Genomic DNA, 23,199 nt, shown 5'->3' with positions numbered 1-23,199 from the left:
GCATGCTATAAAGTGTATCAGTAACTCCGGAAAATGGCACAAAACAACCAGCCTATAAAAAAATAAAAAAAAATCACAAATAATGTTTACAGCACATACAGCGCAGTAAGATTACAGTACAGTAAACACGAGTTAAAAGGGGAGGCGGTAAATGTAAAACAATGACAATAATTCAACACTTCCTACTTCCTCCTGACAGAATTTTCCTCATTTTCTAATGATACAATTTCCTGAATAACACGTTGGAACAGAAATACTGAAGGAATCATAATTATGGATTTCACCTGAAATAATCTAATAACAAGTGCAATTTTTGAGGTTATTCATGCTTTGATTAGTGAAAACTGTAAGTAGTAGGCTAATAAAATATATAATAATACAAGCAAAGTTTGAATAAGATGACCTGAGACTCCTGAGGACTTTGTTTTTGCCATATGCTGCAATGACAGTTTACCTTAAAGGTAATCAAGACTGAGACAGATAGATAGATAGATAGATAGATAGATAGATAGATAGAGGGGTGTGATGTAAACTGTTACAGTGATGCTCTCAATATAACTGTGTATCAGAGGAATGTGATGGGAGGGGCCAACAGACTCCATCCTGTCCATTGATAGATATATTACTATATAAGAGACGATCACACTCTCAAAGGGTCACATTTGGTCCAATCTCATTGCTGGAGTCACAGGACATTCACAATGCGGTGTCTGCTTTCAGCTTATCTTCTGCCACTGATTCTGCATTCATGCACCGGAGCAGGTGAGTCCAGGAGCTTCAGTATACTGCATGATGCTGCATCATATATGCATTCATATTCAAGTTTATGTACAGATCTACAAGTTTTCAGTGTTTTGCAGGTACAATAGGACATTTTATGTGACAAAGCACTGATCAGATCTATATTGCATTTATTAGAGTGCATTAATAAGTTAAGTGCATCATTTAAAGGTGTGCAGACTGACTCTGGTGTAAAATTAACGACCTGCATTATTACTGTCTACATGTGTAGGCTGTTCGTAAACAGTTGCATACAAATCGCCTTTCTAATCAGTTGTTTTAATGCACAAAATTGTCAGTAATTAATATCTGATATTAGCATTTAACAATAACTTGATTTGGGAGCTTTTCAAAAGTACACACATGACGCTTTCTAACGTCTTTTTTCATCTTTATTTATTTTTACAGTTTTGACTATATCCACAACTAAGAATAACCTCAATTAAAATAAATAGCCTGCATAATTTCATTCCGAACCAAAAATAAAGATGACCCCGTTCATTAAAACGCAAAGCACATACTGGCTTTTATTAACTTTTGTAAGTGTAAGTAAGCTGATTCAAACACTGTCTTACCTAGGCAGATTTATCTTATAAATTTAGAAGAACCTTCACTGTCATTTGACGCACAAACCTTGAACCTCCTAGAAAAATCCGTCATCGAAAAATAAATAATTCCTGCGCGCCGCCTCATCTGGTGGAGGAAGGAGGAAGGAGGAAGGAGCATCTTTATTTCTGCTCAAGGACATTCGCTCTGTTCCCGTTCCTTGTGTAGGAGGAGCGCCTAAAATCCACAAGGCGTCCGAAGTGTTTGCCAGCGAGTGAAGAAGCTCTGAAACGGAAACATTTATGACTAGAGCTGCACCTGCGATTTGTACGATGACTCTCAGGCGGGTCGACTTTTTAAAGGAATACCGAAATGATCGGTACATATCATATCACTAAAAACCTGGCGTTTTGGGAAGATTTTAGTTTTTTTGGATGTTTGGCTGGAGCGCAAAAAGGACCATTTGGGTTGCGCGTGATGAACCTCAACATCACGCGCAACCCAAATGGTCGTTTTTCGCCCCAGCCAAACGTCCAAAGACTTCCCAAAACGCCAAGTTTTTAGTGATATTATATGTAAATGAACAATAAAGTGATAATTACAGTAGTTATGTTTCAAAATGCTATGGTTATCTCCACGGACGAATGTTCATGAGCGTCTATTTACCGCTAGGTGAAAATATATACACTCTAAAAATGCTGGGTTAAAAACAACCCAAGTTGGGTTGAAAGTGGACAAACCCAGCGATTGGGTTGTTTTAACCCAGCGGTTGGGTTAAATGTTTGCCCGACCTGCTGGGTAGTTTTATTTAACTCAATTATTGTTTAAAAATTACTGTATTGCTTGCTTAAAATGAACCCAAAGTATGCTGGAAATGAACATTTATTAATATAAGTTTAATGAATAATAATTAAACGTTTATTAAATTGCTTATTAATAAATGTTTTTTTGATTATTATTGTTGCCTCTAGTAATTATGTGTCTGATTTTTAATTTCCAAGATATTTTGTGATCATTTTAAGCCAGATATATAGTAATTTTTAAACAATAGTTGGGTTAAATAAAACTATACAGCATGTTGGGTCAAACATTTAACCATTTTCAACCCAACTTGGGTTGTTTTTAACCCAGCATTTTTAGAGTGTACACTACAAGCTCATCTTTTGTGGTTAGTGAAATGTAAAAACAAGTTAAAGGATTAGTTCACTTTCAAATAAAATTTTCCTGATAATTTACTCACCCCCATGTCATCCAAGATGTTCATGTCTTTCTTTCTTCAGTCGAAAAGAAATGAAGGTTTTTGACGAAAACATTCTAGGATTATTCTCCTTATAGTGGACTTCAATGGTCTCCAAACGGTTGAAGGTCAAAATGTCAGTTTCAGTGCAGCTTCAAAGGGCTTTAAACGATACCAGACGAGGAATAAGAGTCTTATCTAGCGAAACGATCGGTCATTTTTCAAAAAAATTTAAATGTATATGCTTTATATAAACAAATGATCGCCAAAAGCTTACGCTGTATGTCCTACGCCTTCCCTATTCTACTTACGGAAAAAATGTGACTAGCGCTACGTTCATTCCATAAGTTGAATAGGGAAGGCGTAGGACATACGGCGTAAGCTTTTTGAAGAATATGAAAGTACGGTTTTGGCGGAAGCACTTGGAAGGCGATCATTTGTTTATATATAAAGCATATACATTTAAATTTTTTTGGAAAATGGCCGATCGTTTCGCTAGATAAGACCCTTATTCCTCGTCTGGTATCGTTTAAAGCCCTTTGAAGCTGCACTGAAACTGTAATTTTGACCTTCAACGTTTTGGAGAGACCATTGAAGTCCATTATAAGGAGAATAATCCTGGAATGTTTTCATCAAAAACCTTCATTTCTTTTCGACTGAAGAAAGAAAGACATGAACATCTTGGATGACATGGAGGGGAGTAAATTATCAGGAAAATTTTATTTGAAAGTGAACTAATCCTTTAAAATATTCTTTTATGCATAATAAAATATATTTGGAAATTTAAAAATGTCTCAGTGTTAGAAAACACGATATTAAAGCAAGTGTCAATTATTGTGAACAGCTATCAACATGAATGCATCTGGCTTAAAGATATTAAATCATAGTCTAATCTCTTGAAAAGACTATGCTCACTATAAGATCTAAAGACATTTAAACATTGACGCGTTGAAACAATGTGTATTGTGAAAGAGTAAGGCTGTACAAATAAAAATGACTTGACAAGCAAAGCTTTTGACAAAAGAAGTTTGTTCGCTTTGAAACACTAAAACCTGGAGTGTTGAAATTGAAGATTGCGTCAGCATTGTGTTTGTTTGTGCTTAGTGGATGATGTTGATATTAATGCGATTACAACACATTGAAAATAATGATGTAGTGTAGAGAAGAGATCATGTGACTGACATCATTTGCATTGCATCTAATGCAATAACATTCAGATGTTTTAAGTGTGACTTCATATACTTTCTAGGGCACATGTATATAAAAAGTCAAAAGGCTCAATGTCTCTATACAAGAGCCAAAATTAGATACATGAAGCTACAAGCGCGTAGAACACTTTAATCTTCATATCAGCATTACTAACTTATTATCAATAACTTAATGTAGTGAAAATGTTAACTGAAAGAACCAGGACTGAAAGGTCTTCCTCATTGTGCCCTTGATCAACACACTTATCACAGCTTCAGTCCCTGTGGAGTAACCTGAGGTGAAGTGAACTGTAAATGACTTTTCATTAGAGCATCTGCTAAATGGCAGCTAACTAAATTAAAGGTCAATAAATCTCGATATAGTTCATAAACTGCACCTTAAGTGCTACTAATGAAGCCAATAGGAATATTTACATGCTGGATTGAAGACCTGCATAATAAGTAGCCTGTCTTGAACACTGGGGACCAAAAGCAAAATAAAAAAGAAAGAAGGACAAGAATTTATGTAAGGAATAATTGTCGACGGGCCGTTGAATCATTAGAAAATAACGCACACCTGAGGTAGTGATGCGGCCACAGAGTCAATTATTCCGCTTATATTACGGTCACCACATCTTAAACATTGTTTATTGTTGTATTTCAAGACATTCGTCATGTTATTGTCCTGAAAACACTCTTGTACTAGGACTAATTTATTACGCATCTCATCTCATGCCTCCGATGCTAATTCCAAAATGTCATTTCAGAGCTTGTAACATACATAACATACATAATTTTGTGGCAAAAAACATGGAAATAATTTGCTGTATTTATCTTATTGTTTACTACATTTATTTGCTTGGTCAGTGTCATTGTGGGTTTTGGTTCTTTTGCTGTTATAGGCTGTAAGGACCTTTCAAATAACTGAAATTATTTGGCGAAGTGATATGGACATGTAATGCGGTCAAGATCTGCCTGGAACTACTTCGCCGTGCATTTCACTGAAAATAACTGCAAACCTTAGAACGTTCGTCAACCAATCAGATTCAACAGCCCCCATAATAAAAGAATAAAAGAAGTTAATTTAGATTTTATATCTCACAATTCTGACTTTTTTTCCTCGGAAATCTGAGTTTATATCTCACATTTCTCATAAGGAAAAACAGAATTATGAGATATACTCATTATTCTGTCTTTTTTTTTCTTCAGAAATTGCCTGGAACTACTTTGCAAACCTTTGAATGTTCATCAACCAATCAGATTCACGCATTCAACAGCCCCGTGGTATAATGTAATCACTTTGAACTACTTGCAAACATTTTATTTCAAAATACACACACTCAGTCTTAATGGTACGTAAGCCTAATATGCGAAAACGGCTCTGTTACAGTTAAATGTTAGCCTATATTTTCAATTTAAAACGGCAAAAAAAATTTCTTAATGTCTGATGCATATGGCACACTTATCTGGAAACACTTCAGGATTTTCAAAGTCGTCATCTGGTTGGTTGAATTCAGCAGGATGTCCGGGAGACGTGTGTGTCGTGTTCTTTAACGGTCCGCCTGGAAACAAATGCCATGATGCCAAACCCCCTCATGGAAGAAGAACGCCGTCGTGTTTAAAACTGTGACAATGAGCGCGTATCAGGATCAAATAAACGCTGGAGTTTCAAAAGTATGTGAAGTTCGCGGCTCCATTGTTGCAGTAAACTTGCACAATGTTCTTGAATGAATAATTTATTAGATGCACGGTGGTCTGTTATTGTAATGACATCAATTTTACATTTTCACGCCCTTAAACATGATGCATAGCAAAATGAACTGTAATTGGTTGCGTTACATGTCAGTCAAACGTCCTCTTGGCCAATGAAAGCTGTGATAGAGTCCAGACCTTCTGCTGTCAGTCTGAAGGTATGGCTACGTGAGATTAGCTATAGCCCATACTTTAAAAGGCTGTGCATTCAGTTGTACGCATGCGCTAAGCGTTCACATCAAAACTTTAAGTGCATCTCATTGTCTACATAGACAGCTTCCTTCCTAGGGCAGCTAACCAAAATGGATAAGTGACTGTTTTGAAACATTCTTCAAGTAACCTAACCTTCTGACTCATGTTACAAGAAATGTTTTAAGGAAATAATAATAATATTAATCGGAATCAGAATGAGCTTTAATGCCAAGTATGTTTACACACACAGGGAATTTGTCTTGGAGAAAGGAGCTTCCAGTGCAGAAAAGAGTACAGACATAGAGATAAGGCGGTAAAAGGGACTATATAACACAACAGTAAAGAAAAGACAGTAAGATTTAATATAACATTATACAATAGATAGGCTACAGTAATAAAATATAGAAAAAAAAAGTTTAGTTTTTTTCTGTGGGTGGAGCCTACTGTACCTGGTGGCAGAAAATTACAGTTCTGCAGTAGCAGATACGGAATAAAAGAATAAAAAAAGTTAATTTCGATTTCAATTCTGACTTTTTTCTTGCAAATATGAGTTTTTTCCCCTCAGAATTGTCAAATAAACTCACAATTGCGAGTTATAAAGTCCAAACTGGGAGATATAAACTTGCAAATGCAAGAAAAAAAGTCATAATTGTGAGATAAAAATGTTATAAGCTATGTTTAAAAGTTATCTATGTAAAACAGTATAGGTTAAAATATTATTTTGTGCTGTAACTGCTATGTATGTATGTCTTCTATGAACTGCATATGGGAATATTATGTAGACTTACTGTTTACATCAAATTCATTCTTTAATAGTAGACTAATCATTGCAGGTTTCATCAGTCCAGTCTGTGACCTTTAACACAAACGTCTGCGTTTAGCAGCTTCAAATGGCAACAACGGTATTCTATAAAAATTAAGACATTCCAATTCTGACATCCACAGGTGGAACAAAACATTTTTCTCTTATTCTGTGGATTTTGCCCATTTTGTTACCACTATTTTTCTGCCACCACTATGCAAGTGACGTAACTGTGACGTCTGCTCCAAATTGGTCTATACATATTATGCATTTTGCCTGTACAGTAAGTGGCAAAATGCCAGAAGTTCAATCTCGCTGACTGAATAAGGAAACTCTCTTTCTGTAACTAAGCAGATTTTAAACCCTTTTCGTGTTCAGACGATATACACACTTATGGAGTGTCTGAGTCGCTGCAGATAATATCACGCCAGGATTTTTGTTTTGGTTTAGGTGCATGAAACCGTATTTTCTTTGCTTTGTCTTTTGTGTCTTTATTCCACGGCAGCGTTGAGTCTTTGAGATATTACTGACCTTATGTGACTCTGTTACTTTGTTTCTCGTGCCGCTCTAAAGATCAAAGGCTGTTTGTTAATAGCTTGTCGCTGTGAACAGCCAGGTATTGTTCTCCACTGACCGTACGCTGCGGACCTGACATGGTTTATGATAGCCGAGAGCAGTGACACCTGCTCATTTTAATCCAAACTACATCAAGTCACCTTTATAGACTGTTTCAAAGCAGCTTCACAGTAATAAACAGGACAATAACAGAATCAATGATGCAAAATAAAACATTTAGGCTCAATGCAACAGATTGTAACAATCTTTCTGAGTTAATGAAATGATTCAACCAACAAACTACACTGATTTAGAGGAACTTATTTTCAGCATAAACACAAATTTTTAAGTTGATTACTTCAACTAACTGGGTTGTGGCCGTGGAACCAATTTATCTTATCTAAATCAACAGCTAGTATAGCACATACTAAAATAACTTATATAGCATTTAAATTTAAAGGGGACCTATAATGCCCCTTTTTACAAGATGTAATACAAGTCTCTGGTGTCCCCAGAATGTGTCTGTGAAGTTTCAGCTCAAAATACCCCACAGATCATTTATTAAAGCTTGTCAAATTTGCCTCTATTTGGATGTGAGCAAAAACACGCCGTTTTTGTGTGTGTCCCTTTAAATGCAAATGAGCTGCTGCTCCCGGCCCCCTTTCCAGAAGAGGGCGGAGCTTTAACAGCTTGCGCTTCAGTTGCTCAACAACAACAAAGCTGGAGAATCTCACGCAGCCAAAATGAGGATTGTCAGTAACGGTGTTCAGCCTTACATTGTTCAAACCGGAGTCGACACTGATGGAGAGACTCAGGAAGAAGTTACAACTTTTAGAATGAAACTGGACGTTTCTGAATGGTTAGTGGATAAATTTACGTAGTTTCTGTGGAGTTGATTCAACTCATCGACTAGCATGTGCCGTCATGTTAATCTTTTGTGCAAAACCCGTATGGACGCCTACTATACATAGCGTACCTGTTTGCCAAACAGAGCCATACACACCAGGCTAATGTTTATGATTGCTATCAAATGCTGTGAATGGTCTAATATTTTTTCCAAGATATCGCTTGGACAGAAATGCTCCTTTTTTTAGCATTTGAGCTTACCAGGGTAAACAGGCTATCCAAGCTAACGAGACTAAATAGTGTTCTGTGCTTGTCTGTGCAGTCAACGACAGAACAGTTAGCATGCTTTGCTCCAACTTTTGCCATGGCGTTAGAACTGGTACCCCGTTGTCGCTTGCGAAAATAAAATGGCAGCGCCGTGTGTGGAAACATGCAGATTAAGGGGCGGTAATATTATAATAAGATCCCCTTCCTATGTCACAAGGGGAGCGAAATCTAAGCGGCTCGTTTTTTCACATGCTTGCAGAGAAAGGCTTACCTAAACAAAGTTTCTGGGTTGTCCTTTTTCACATTTTCTGGGTTGGTAGATGAACCAGAGACCTGATTATAGCACTTAAACATGGAAAAAGTCAGATTTTCATGATATGTCCCCTTTAATGAACAAGTTAAAAGTAAAAGAACAAAACCACAAAAAAAGTCAACACAAACAGGTCAAACATAACTGCATTAAATACTAACGGGTCTTTCCCTTTACTAATGAAATATATGAAATACGACTTAATTACAACATTTTTTCTCCATATCCAGCGCTATACAAAGCATGCTGGGAACTAGAAATCCACTGGCCAATTTTCAAAGTTATCAAGACAATCTCATTCAGTTACTACAACTTGATTTAAAAAAAAAACAAAACAAATCAATTGATGTAGAAATTCCAGTTTAATATTGTGTGTTTTTTAAGTTGATGTAATGATCAACATTATGTCAACAAAACTCATCAAAATAATGTTTGCAACTTAAAAGGTTTAATTAAATCAACAAATTAGAATTTTTAACTTCAGTAAACATTCTTAAATCAAGATACATTTACATGAGAAGCAGAATGACTCACAATATTAAATCGGCTTTATGCTTAAAACAAGAAAAAATATCTGCCAGTGGGGTCAGAATAAACTTAACTTAAAGGGAAAACAAGATTAATGTTTATATGTTCACAAAGCATGAAAGTTTGCACTATTGGGGTTCGTCCTTGAGGATGCTACCAAAAGGGAAATGACATCATCTGCATTCTGGGTAAAAGCAGCTCACAATGGGAGATGATAAACACGGCCCACTGTTTTGATCACGGCCTTGCGCCGATCACCTCACATTCCTGGCTTTGTGCTCCAGGCGGCTCATGTGGAGAAACTGGGATGCTGTTCACATGGGTTTCTTTGTGAGCCCGATTATCATGTGCCCACAGAAGGAAACGGCATCACAGATGAGGTAGAAAGACCTGCCGGTGGAGCCACTTCTGTGGGGCAGAAATTAGAAATAACAAAACGAGCCGACCCGACCCATTAGTTTCAATGCCGTGCGTGTTTTTTCATAAATATTTGATTTTGGAGATAGGGTCAAAATATTTGTTCCACCACTAAGGTGGAGACGTGCGTCTCCATTGTGAAATATTAATAAAATAAGTAAGAAGAATGTGACCCTTGCGATTCCTGGGCCGTGGAGTCGTCTATGAGCAGATACAGATAGAGCGATTTGTGTCTTTGCGGCTCTCGAACAATAGAAAAGCAATTCCTGTGTATTAGAAGCATTTGAATGGCAGAGAATAACAGCTAATGGATTGGAGACGTGGGAACAGTCTTTTGTTTGTGAGGAAGTGAAACGAAACAAGCCAACAATCGAGGACGAGTTTAATAAACATGAAATGGTAAATTTGATTGACACAGTGACTGAAAACAAGTTTTGTGCCAAACCCATTTAACTATTATGCTTGATGAGGCCGGTGTAATAAAATATGTTCTGGGGGCCATTAAAATGATCAAAAATGCTGGCAACTTTTTAAAAAAGAAAGACTGGCGGGGGAAAGCGTTAAAGTACAGTTAAAGGTATATTTTAATAATACCTAAATAGCTAAAAACATGCAAAAATAATATAGAAATAATAAACTATTAGTATGATAAGTTAACTTAAAGGGGTCCTTGATTATGATTTCACCTTTTTTAACTTTAGTGTGTAATGTTGCTGTTTGATCATAAACAACATCTGCAAAGTTACAACACTCAAAGTTCAATGCAAAGGGAGATATTTCACTTTCACTTTTTAAGGACTACAACAAACGGCTGGTAGGGACTACAACGAGCTTCTTCCCGGGTTGGTGACATCACTAACCCTAAAATTTACATAAACCCTGCCCCCGAGAACACACAACAAAGGGGGCGGGGCCATGTTGGGCTGCTTTAGAGAAGAGGAAGAGTTGTTGTAGTAGAGTGTTGTTGTCATGCCGTCATTTTACGCCGGACTGCTTCACAAACGAGGGTCAATTCAACAAAAAAGATTAACATGACGGCACATGCTAGTCGATAAGTTGAATCAACTCCACAGCAACTACATAAATTTATCCACTAACCATTCAGAAACATCCAGTTTCATTCTAAAAGTTGTAACTTCTTCCTGAGTCTCTCCATCAGTGTCGACTCCGGTTTGAACAATGTAAGGCTGAACACTGTTACTGACAATCCTCATTTTGGCTGCGTGAGATTCTCCACCTTTGTTGTTTTTGAGCGACCGAAGCGTGAGCTGTTAAAGCTCCGCCCTCTTCTGGAAAGGGGGCGGGAGCAGCAGCTCATTTGTATTTAAAGGGACACACACAAAAACTGCGTGTTTTTGCTCATACAGTATATTTGCAGCTATACACATAAAGTAACTGAAATAACTACAATACACTTACAATTACACTACTGGTACATTGATATTAGTATACTTACTACATTAAGTCTACTTAAAAATATAATTGAACTTTACTTAAGTATACTAAATAAAAAGAACCTGAAGTATACTTATTTCTTATAATAGGTCTTTAAAGAGGTGTGGACAACTTCATATCCTGTCATTTGCTCATATATTTCAGGTTATATTTCAGAGTGATCGCAACAACATGTCAAATGTACTCAGATTTGCCAAGTTATCAACGTCTGCTATCAAAAGTCAGAGATCTCAATATGAACTCAAACATTTCTCATCCAATGATCTGAGCTGCTCCACATTCATACACTTACAATAATTGACTAATAGAGTCATCTAATGTTAAACAAATGAGAACCAAGTGCAATTTCCAAGCAATAACATTTGGGTCATCAGTGACTTTTCTCTTTAATTCCTAAAATAACAGGATCTCATTCGGAGGAAAAAGGAGATGTAGGGTCATGAAATCAAGCCACTTCTTAGAAGTCGCCTGATAGACTTCAAAACATCCCGTTAAAACATACAAAACATACAGTTTTGTCATCATTAACAATTCTCATGACAGTTTAATATAATCTGTTTATTGTGAGCGACAGGGAGAGGTTTTCCTGTTGGACAAGACAATAGAATGAAGTCATTAGAATTAAGAACTTGTGTAATTGAGGTTTTTGATGTTTTTGAAAGAAGTCTGAATACTCACTAAGGCTGCAAAAAAAATACAGCAAAACAGTAATATTGTGAAATATTATTACAATTTAAAAGATTAGAACTGTTTTCAATTATATATATTTTAAATTTAATTTACTCTATTATTGGTGCTCAGTTATTAATAATGGCTCTTATTATCAATGTTAAAAACAGGTTTTGCTGCTATGTGACACTGAAGACTGGAGTAATGATGCTGAAAATGCAGCTTTGATCACAGGAATAAATTACATTTTACTATATATTCACATAGAAAACAGCTATTTTAAACTGTAAAAATATTTCAGATTTTTACTGTTTTTACTGTATTTTTAATCAAATAAATGCAGTTTTAGTGAGCAGAAGAGACTTCTTTCAAAAACATTAAAAAAATCTTAATTATTCCAAACTTTTGACCAATTGCATTACACCAGAAATGCCCTGAGGATCAAAAAACAAAACAAGTACTGATGCAAAAATAATCTACGTAAAGCATTTCAATGTACTAACTAATCCTTTATACTCAAACAGACTGGTGCTACCAGACGCAGGTTAACTGTGATTCCCACTGTAAAGGTAAGCTGAGTTAATGTGCCGTTCTAGACACTTCACTCGTTTACAGTATCTAAACTAAATCTAACGTAGCGTCTCTGTGTTGTTCTATAAGGACCAGACCGATGGAGTGAAGTAAACGGAGAATGTGGGAAAAGAAGACAGTCACCAATCAACATAGTGACGAAGAAAACTCAACTGGATGAGCGACTGACGCCTTTCAAATTCACCGGCTACCAGGACACATTCGAAAGCACCATAAAGAACAACGGCCACTCGGGTATAAGACAAAAACAGTGGCTGAAGACAAAAAAACACAGCATGTAGCTCGAAATGTCACATTTGTACGGAGCCCCGCACATGACATGCAAAAAAAAAAATTAAATCGTGCGCACAATTTACTAATTCGTTCCCTCAATTTACTAGATCGTGCGCACGATTTACTAAAACGTGCACACGATTTACTATTTCGTTCCCTCGATTTACGTGCGCACGTTTTAGTAAATCGAGGGAATGACTTAATAAATCGTGCGCACGATTTAGCCTACTATTTTTTTCCCGCATGTCATGTCCGGGGCTCCGTACATTTGTTATACTTTAGTGAGCTCATTCAATGTTTTTAGAAGCAACAGTGTGCCAAATTTGACTATCTATATTTTGGTTGTGCATCTGATTCTCATTAGTTTTGGATGTGCATGCTCTATACTATTGTTTAAAAATCTACACTATAACATACTCGAATAAAGTAATCTGATTACGTAACTCACATTACTTGTAACGCAACACTGGATGGGTATTATTTTTGCTGTTTACATGCATGCAACAAGATTCAATCTGTGTTCGTGGAATAAAAACAACTGTAAATGTGTAATCTAAAAGTAATATGTGTTTGTTTCAGTAGAAATGTGTACACTAAAATCACTCTTGGAGCCTTAACTTATTGTATTTTCCACCTCAGTTCAGGTCAGTATTCCCATCACAGCCACAGTGTCTGGAGGAAACCTGGAAGGAACGTACAAGGCTGTGCAGTTTCACCTCCACTGGGGTGTCAATGGGGGGCCTGGATCTGAACACACCATCGATGGAGAGCAGTATCCCATGGAGGTGTGACCTATTGTTGCGATTAAAGCCCAAAGTATACTTTGGTTTTTACGCATACACGAGGATCCCCAAACAGTGTGCGTGACACAAATTTTATCACTAGAATAGTAGATTCACGAGTTCACATATACATATAATAAGGTAAAGTAATGCGTATTTGGCGTGCTAATAAACCATCAATGAATAGAGGTAAGTCTAAAGTATATATACCTCTTGTTGTTGGTTGATTAGCTGAATGCTTTCCACTTGTGCTAATTAGGTTAATTATCTGCATCTGCTCCTCCCGAATTTTGTTAATAAAACATCATATAGCATATTCTGCTGCCAGGCCAGTAGATGGCGATGTCACTTTGTAAAGAAACACTACAGACCTATAGACTGATTGTTTTCACAAATCGTGTTTTACATAATAAAGAGAACGAGATGATAACCCGTAACTGTGAAACCCGTTTTCAAAAGTTTGCGTTTTAGTTAAAAATAATACAAGACATTTTTATCGGTCATAACTTCTGGAGAAAAATAGCACAGATGAAACTTTCACATGTGTCGACAGCCTGCATTCGTGCACAATATCAAATGGAGTATACTTTGAAATGCTACTCGTTTGTCTGTATACAAACGCTAGCGTACGTATGCTTTTTGATTATGTGAACAGCCTATAGTTAAATACACAAAATATATCAGTGGGGTTCTATATAGAATGGAAAAATTTTTCCTTTGCTTTTTTTCATGTACAGACGACAACATTGTCAAACGTCCCCGTTCACACGGATCCAACGAAAACGATTAAAATCGCTGTATTCTGCTGCCAGGCCAGTAGATGGCGATGTCATTTTGTAAAGAAACACTACGTGCCTATAGACTGAACACGTAATACACATGTGCAACGTCAATATATTCACAAATTTGCGTGTTTGTACTGAGATGTTAATGGTATCTTTTTCAAAAACTTTTTTTTTAAACCCATTTTTAAAAGTTTGCGTTTTTAGGCCTCCAAAACGCTGTTGTCATGTAAATGAACGGAACATATAATTTTTAGTTGAAAATGGTGTTGTGTAAATTGCCCCATAGTCTTTTATTAAAAACGGAAAACTTTTTACGTAAACTTTTGAAAATGGGTTTTAAAGTGCAAGTTTTTGAAAAAGATACCCTTATCGTCTCTGTGTAAAGTACAAAAACATGAATTTGTGAAAACGGTGGCATCATGCGCTTAATTATGTGAACAGCCTACAGTTAAATACCCAAAATAAATTAGTCAGAACTAGCACTTTTAGGGAAAAAAAGGTTCAGTGCAAGTCTATATAGAACGTAAAATGTTTTCTTTTGGGTTTTTTTCGCATACAGACGACAACGCTGTCAAAACGATCCTCGTTCACACGGATCCGCGAAAACGATTGAAAATGCTGTATTCTGCTGCCAGGCCAGTAGATGGCGATGTCATTTTGTAAAGAAACACTACATGCCTATAGATTGAACACATAATACATATGTGCAACGTCAGTGTATTCACAAATTTGCGTGTTTGTACTGAGATGTTAACGGTATCTTTTTCAAAAACTTGCACTTTGAAACCCATTTTCAAAAGTTTGCGTTTTTAGGCCTCCAAAACGCTGTTGTCATGTAAATGAACGGAACATATAATTTTTAGTTGAAAATGGTGTTGTGTAAATTGCCCCATAGTCTTTTATTAAAAACGGAAAACTTTTTACGTAAACTTTTGAAAATGGGTTTTAAAGTGCAAGTTTTTGAAAAAGATACCCTTATCGTCTCTGTGTAAAGTACAAAAACATGAATTTGTGAAAACGGTGGCATCATGCGCTTAATTATGTGAACAGCCTACAGTTAAATACCCAAAATAAATGAGTCAGAACTAGCACTTTTAGGGAAAAAAAGGTTCAGTGCAGTTCTATATAGAACGTAAAACGTTTTCTTTTGGTTTTTTTTGCATACAGACGACAACGCTGTCAAAACGATCCTCGTTCACACGGATCCGCGAAAACGATTGAAAATGCTGTATTCTGCTGCCAGGCCAGTAGATGGCGATGTCCCTTTGTAAAGAAACACTACATGCCTATAGACTGAACACGTAATAATACGCATGTGCATAACGTCAGCGTTTTCACAAATTTGCATTTTTGTAGTTTACACAGAGATGTAAATCGTATAGTTTTCAAAAACTTCGCGGATCCATGTGAACGAGGATCGTTTCGACAATGTTGTCGTCTGTATGCGAAAAACACAAAGGAAAACCTTTCCATTTTCACTACAATTTTGTCATGTAAACATACCCTAAACTGTTAAAGTTACGATAAATTTTTACAGTTATAATTATTATAAATAAATGGCATTATTTACTCTCTCACCAGCTGCATATTGTGCACATGAAACAAAGATACAACAGACTTGAAGATGCACTCAAAGATCCTTCTGGAGTCGCTGTGTTGGGATTCTTCTATGAGGTTTGATACGCTTGTGCTTTAAAATGCAGAGTTTGAGTTTGTTCAGTTTGCTAAGAGAATTTGAAATTAATTTATATAATGACAAACATCAATAGCATCACTTCTGTTCGGCAGGAGTCAAGCAGCTCAAACAGAAAGTACGACCTCCTCACACATGCCCTGCGCAGCGTTCAGAACACAAGTAAGACCTTCTGAAATATTACAGGAATATTTCATTTGTGGCATGCTGTTGATTTACTTGGTTTAAATATGTGCACTTTGTATTTCTGATACCCGTGCATTCATTTCAATGCTCCCTCTTTCCTGCTGTAAATGCATTTTTCATTCGTTTTATATAAACTAAAGAACAATAGCAGATTGATGTGGCACACTGACATCAAAATAAAAAATATCCTGGAATATTCCCTTAAAGGTGAAAAGTGTAATCTGCTCAATGTTCAACTAGTTTTCAGTGTGTCAGTTTAATGTTCAGAATATCAATAAGTCAGTCATTAGTAGTTTGACTTCCACTGTGACGCTTTCAAAACATTGATCTGTTTGTTTGAGCGAATTATGACTCAACCGATGACGTGAGTTTGAGGGACAATAGGAGCATTTGTTAATGATTGTTATCCTTATTTTTCATTATAGGTCCGTTTAATGGCACAGAAACTACAGTTGCAAGAAAAAGTATCTGAACCACTTGCAGAATCTGTGAAAATGTACAAAATTTTAACAAAATAAGAGATCATACAAACTGCAAGTTATTTTTTTATTTAGTACTGTCCTGAGTGAGATATTTTACATAAAAGATGTTTACATATAATCCACAAGACAAAAAATAGCTGAATTTATAAAAATGACCCCGTTCAAAAGTTTGTGAACCATTGATTCTTAATACTGTGTGGTTACCTGGATGATCCACGACTGTTTTTTTGTTTTGTGATGGTTGTTCATGAGTCTCTTGTTTGTTCTGAGCAGTTAAACTGAGCTCTGTTCTTCAGAAAAATCCTCCAGGTCCCAAAAATTCTTCAGTTTTCCACCATCTTTTGCATATTTGAACCCTTTCCAGCAGTGACTGAATGATTTTGAGATCCATCTTTTCACACTGAGGACAACTGAGAGACTCAAACACAACTATTAAAAAAGGTTCAAACATTCACTGATGCTCCAGAAGGAAACACGATGCATTAAGAGTCAGGGGTGTGAAAACTTTTGAACAGGATGAAGAGGTCCAAATTTTTCTTATTTCGCTTAAATAATATATATTTTTTTATTTAGTACTGCCCTTTGGAAGCAACAGAAAATACTTGCATGTTTCCCAGAAGACAAATTAAATACAATTTACCTTGATCTTCAAATTCAAAAGTTTTCACCCCCCGGCTCTTAATGCATCCTGTTTTTTTCTGAAGCATCAGTGAATGTTTGAACCTTTTTAATAGTTGTGTTTGAGTCTCTCAGTTGTCCTCAGTGTGAAAAGACGGATCTCAAAATCATTCAGTCACTGCTGGAAAGGGTTCAAATATGCAAAAGATGGTGGAAAACTGAAGAATCTGCAGGACCTGGAGGATTTTTTTCTGAAGAACAGAGCTCAGTTTAACTGCTCAGGACAAACAAGAGACTCATGAACAACCATCACACAACAAAAAAACAGCCTTCATCATCCAGGTAACCACACACAGTGTTAAGAGCCAATGGTTCACAAACTTTTGAATGGGGTTATTTTAATAAATTCAGCTATTTTTTTGTCTTGTGGATTTTATGTAAACATCTTTTATGTAAAATATCTTACTCAGGACAGTACTAAATAAAAAATAACATGCATTTTGTATTATCTCCCTTATTTTGTTAAAATTATTAACATTTTCACAGATTCTGCAAGTGGTTCACATACTTTTTCTTGCAACTGTATACGCTTCACAGTTGTTGATTAATTAATTTTTTTTATTTTTTTTTTTTTAAATGTAATACCTAGGTAACACCTAGAAATTGTGAACAAAAAAATTGCTATCTACACGGAAACTTACCACATACATTCGTGGTCAGAATTATTGGCACCCTTTGTAAATATGATCAAAGAAGGCTGTAAAAATAAATCTGCATCGTTAATCCTTTTCATCTTTCATTTGAAAACAAATCACAAAAATCTAACCTTTCATTGAAGTAAAACACATTGACCACAATTATTGGTACCCATAGAAATTCTTATGATCTCTGAAGTATATTCCCCTTCATATTTATAGTTTTTGGGAATATGAAATTTTCCAGCCATGACTTCTTGGTTCACAGGAGTATAAATATGAGGAAACACAAAGGCCAAATTCCATTAATCATTCATTCATTTCCTTATTTAACCATGTTAAAAACTCATTGAGATTAAAAATCTTTTACAAGAGTGACCTGGTCAAGAGGGCAGCAACAAATAACATAAATATACAAATGTACAACATCAAAACACAACACAACACAATCAAGGGTCACAACAACAATTTACCAGGCGATAAAACACAGAATCTAGTAAAAGTACCTTAAACTCTTTCAGTGATGGAAGCATGATCAGCTTTTTAATTGTTTTGTAAATTATTCCAAGTAACAGAAGCATTATATTTAAAAAAAAAAAAAAAAAATCCTAACAGTTAAGGGGTTATGAGCGATTTTGTTTATTTTTTACCACTGATGTTGTAGGTACGTGCTTGAACCCCTAATGACTACAGACTAAAGACACACAGGTCTGTGTCATGAAAAAAGGCACTAGGTCTAGAAATGCATTGAACTTTTTATGCCGCACCATGAGCGAGAAGCTTCAAGAGACGCAAGCGCGCCGGTTAAAGATGTCCATCTAGCATGTGTTTACATCGAAAAACTATGGAAAAGTAGTGCAGTTGAATGCAAAAATGCATTCTGTGTGAATGACTAGCTTAAAAAACGCGGTTTGAAACTAATTTAACTCATTCGAACACATACAGTATATAACTGAACAACTCTTTTTCATTTGCACAGATGGAAACACGACCCTTCGTAAGATCTCTCTGAATCAGCTCATCCTGTCTGAAGTGAACATGACTAACTATTACCGGTATGACGGGTCACTAACAACACCGGGCTGCACGGAGGCTGTGGTGTGGACAGTGTTTGAAAACCCCATTCCCCTCGACAAGGAACAGGTACGACCCATGATGACTTCACATGCTATCAGAAATATAGTATTTATTTAACCAAAACTTCAGAAGCTGACAATCTAGATAGTGTGGTGAATTATACAATTGCACGGGTTTATATGTTTATATGCTTGTCAATAAACGGAATGCTACATTTCGTTAAAAATCTACAAAGCCCCGCACATGACATACAGGAAAAAAAGTATATCGTGCGCACGATTTATTATTTCGTTCCCTCGGTTTACTAAATCGTGCGCACGATTTACTATTTCGTTCCCTCAGTTTACTAAATTGTGAACTAGATTTACTATTTCATTCCCTTGGTTTACGAAATCATGTGCACGATTTACTATTTCGTTCCTTCAGTTTACTAAATTGTGAGCAAGATTTACTATTTCGTTCCCTCAGTTTACTAAATCATGTGCACGTTTTACTATTTCATTCCCTCAGTTTACTAAATTGTGAGCAAGATTTACTATTTCGTTCCCTCGGTTTACTAAATCGTGTTAAACTAAGGGAACTAAATAGGAAATCATGCGCAAAGTTTAGCTAATCGAGTGAACAAAATAGTAAATCGCTGCGAACGATTTACTATTTCATTCTCTCGGTTTACTAAATCATGCACACGATTTACTATTTCGTTCCCTCGATTTATAAATTGTGCGTGTGATTTAGCAAATCGAGGGAGCGAATCAGTACTATTTTTTTCCTGCATGTCATGTGCGGGGCTCTGTAAATATCTGCTGGATATTGGCTAAAAATCTAAATAGGCACAAATGAACACTGTGTCCTCTTTGATTCCTATTCTTTCCAACAACAAAGCTTCAATTAACATTAAATCAAATGCAATAATTGCTGTTTAGATAACTGTTGATTAACCTAATTAGTTTGTATTAACTCAAATTTTTAGTTTCAAAAATGTGAGGCAACCAGGTTACTTACAGCAATATTTTTTTTTACAGTGCAATTACGACTTCAGAAGTGAGTAGTAGGAAATTTACAATAGCGCGAGAGCATTTAAAGGGCTAGTTCACCCCATTTTAAACCTGTATGACTATCTTTGATCATTATTATTATCTTCATACAGCTTCGGTCGTTTTCCGACCTAAAGTTTCATGATGGGAAACAAATGGTGGGAACGTTCAGACCCGTGCAGCCTCGCAACGGACGTGTGGTGTATCGGTCCAGCAGCGCGGCGGTCGTGGCCAGCGCCGTCCTTCTTTTGGTCTCCATCAGCACAGCGTTTGGTCTATCCCATCTGAACTAGAGCTGGACCGACCCATTACCTGCACAATTAACACAATGAGTTCTCATCGAATCAACGGATCAAACCTATAAAGACAAATCACAGAATTACGACGTCGCAAATGCTTCCAACTGAATAAAACCACAAACGAGCCATTTCTACAGGAGTAGTTAGTGTAGAAACGATGGCGGTCGACTGCATGAGTAGAATGACCATTAGACATTTGCTCATAGCTATCAATAGGAGCTGGACTAAAGCCGCTTGGACCCTCTGTGAAGGTCTGACGGGTAATAAATGCATGACCTTTATCTATTATAGACATCTGCCAAGACACATGCATATGCACACACACACACACACACACACACACACACAAACACACACACACACACACGGCTATATTTATGAGGCTGGGAGGCTTTGATGTGACATGCTGGAGATGTGCATTACAAATACACACAACGATGATCAGCACTCTACAAGAGAATGATGATGCAGAGGTCAAGGGTCACAGAGCCTCGAGAATAGAGCAGAGAGAAACCCAGACAGAGCAAATACACAACTTTACATTTACATGAATTTAACTTACACTTTCTTAGGGTGTTTTTACACTCAAGTTTAAAAGACTTCAACTTTGACCCCTTTAAATGGACCAAATATTACAGTACATTTACTATATATAGGGTGATATTATATATTTACAGTAAAGGTAAAAAGTTTGGATGCATTGGTGTTTTTGAAAGAAAATGTTTTTGATCAAAAATACAGAAAAAACAGTAAAAATGTGAAATATTATTACAATTTAAAATACCTGCTTTCTATGTGAATATATTGTAAAATATAATTTACTCCTGTGACCAAAGCTGAAGTTTCAGCATCATTACTCCAGTCTTCAGTGTCACATGATCCTTTAGAAATCATTGTAATATTGATGATTTGTTACTCAGTTATTATCAATGTTGGAAGCAGTTGTGCTGCTTAATAATTTTTTGGAACCTGTGATACTTTTCTTCAGGATATTTATTAAAAATAGATTTTTTTTTTCTAACAATATAAGTCTTTACTATTTTTTTTTATCAATTTAACACATCCTTGCTAAATAAAAGTATTAATTTCTTTCAAAAAAAAGAAAGAAAAACAATTACTGACCCTAACCTTTTGAACGGTGGCGTATATTGTTACAAAAGATTTCTATTTTGAATAAATGCTATTCATTTTAACTTTTTATTCATCAAAGAATCCTAAAAAAAAGTATCACAGGTTATAAAAAATTTATTCAGCACATTGATAAATCAGCATATTAGAATGATTTCTGAAGGATCATGTGACACTGAAGACTGGAGTAATGATGCTGAACATTCAGTTTTGATCACAGGAATAAATTATATTTTAAAGTATATTAAAATAGAAAACCATTATTTTAAATTGTAATAATATTTCACATATAAACCCTAAAAATAAAGTGTGAAAACCCCCCAAAGTCACTTTTAAAAAAAAAGGAACCAAGTACTTTGGCATTTCTAAGTTTAACCCAGCCGCATTGCTTCATTCGGGCACATAGGCCTAAAACATACTAGGTCAGCGAAGACAGTCAAAACAAAAGTAGTGTGTTATCTGTGAGAAGAGGTCGCTTTAAACTTAACTAGAATTTACTAGAACACAATTTCACAACTCTTACACACAGTCTTTGGCATGATATTTACACACATTCGGACTTGCTGTAGACGTCTAAAGTCATGCATCTTGTGCACAAACTTAGTAATGCTGTACATCCAACAGTTTCTGCTTCAAGTCTGTTGTGAGGACACATGATTTGTGTTTTTAAAATTTGAAGGTCTCAGATGCACTAAACGTGATGTGTTGATGCTATGAAAATGAATATGAAGAACACATCATGTTAGTAGGATTTTGTCGTAAAGGCCGTGCAGACTTTACACACAGGGATACGTGCAACTTCTGTACTCATGTTACACATGTTATCGTTATCTTTATGTTTAGCTTTTTTCTACACATTATGTATGTATGTATGTTTATCTGTTTGATATTTGCATCATTGCTGAAAGTGAATGAATCGGACCTCCTCTGGACACTGGAATCAATGATCCGACGATCGCCATCTCCTGTCTGTGCACATCGACAATTTATTCTTCATTAAATATCAGTTTTGTCAACATGTCTGAATGCACTGATATTATGATGATGTAACTGCTAATGATGTAGAGAATGCATTCCATTATAATAATAAATGACTGCATTTCATTTTTAAATCAGTCTTGTGCATTCTTTTTTTCCCCTACATAACTTAGAGGAATATTCCAAGTAATTAAATAACAGTTAAGCTCTATTAACTGTCAATGTACAACAAATAAATCAGAGCACAGCATAGATTAAAGGTGAAGTCTGTAATCTCTGCATTAGTGTTGTTATTGTTAACTAAAATTATTAAAATTATTTTTGGTAATTGAAATAAAGCTGAAATAAAATACAATAAAAAATAAATATTATATGAAAAATTTAGAAATGCTGCCTTGGCAACTAACTGAAATAAATTAGTTGAATTATGAAAATTACAAAAAATAAAATTGAAATGAGGGTTAAGTACATTGAAGCTGAAAAATGACAAACGCACATAGCAAAATTACTAAAACTAAAATTAATGGTGCAATATGTAATATTTTTGCAGTAAAATATCCAAAAACCACTAGGCCAGTGTTATATATTTTGTTCACTTGAGTACTTACAATATCCCAAATGTTTCCAACTATTTGTAAATCGTGAGAAAATTGCAATTTTAACCAAGGCTCCGGGACGTGTGAGGAGTCGCCTGTCAATTGCGTTATCGGTTATCATCGGTTTCCGGCTTTATTTTGTAGAAACCATGGAAACACCAAAGATGCTTTAATATATTACACGTTTTAATAGACAAGGAAACAACTGTTTTGATATTTATAGACAGAAAACGAATTATTTTTATGTAGTTCAACACGTTTAGTCTTATTGTTTAAATCTAATTTTCTTTATTTTTTGCGAGTACCATGCTTTACCATGCCTCAGAGAAAAACACTATTTTGTGAAGTAGCTATCATAGCATAATCAGATGCAGCTTTATTTTTAGTAAAAGTAATACAGAATTTTCTCCATCATACAATACGTTTTAAAATTAATTGC

General features: G+C 35.7%; 1 protein-coding gene across 1 annotated transcript; it reads left to right on the top strand.

Annotated features, from left to right (window-relative positions):
- The first annotated feature begins 607 nt into the window (after positions 1-607).
- ca4a (carbonic anhydrase IV a) lies at positions 608-22,298 on the top strand. Its single transcript, XM_051894712.1, has 8 exons — positions 608-762; positions 12,068-12,112; positions 12,204-12,368; positions 13,047-13,192; positions 15,556-15,648; positions 15,763-15,829; positions 18,628-18,791; positions 19,873-22,298. Exons 1-8 carry the CDS (start codon positions 702-704, stop codon positions 20,050-20,052), a joined length of 921 nt encoding a protein of 306 aa, XP_051750672.1. The 5' UTR covers positions 608-701; the 3' UTR covers positions 20,053-22,298.
- The last annotated feature ends 901 nt before the right edge of the window (positions 22,299-23,199 follow it).

The sequence above is a fragment of the Ctenopharyngodon idella genome, chromosome 5, assembly GCF_019924925.1.
Source record: "Ctenopharyngodon idella isolate HZGC_01 chromosome 5, HZGC01, whole genome shotgun sequence".
Taxonomy (NCBI): Eukaryota; Metazoa; Chordata; class Actinopteri; order Cypriniformes; family Xenocyprididae; genus Ctenopharyngodon; species Ctenopharyngodon idella.
Note: the sequence above shows the minus strand (reverse complement) of the source record. Positions and strands in the feature narration are given on the sequence as shown.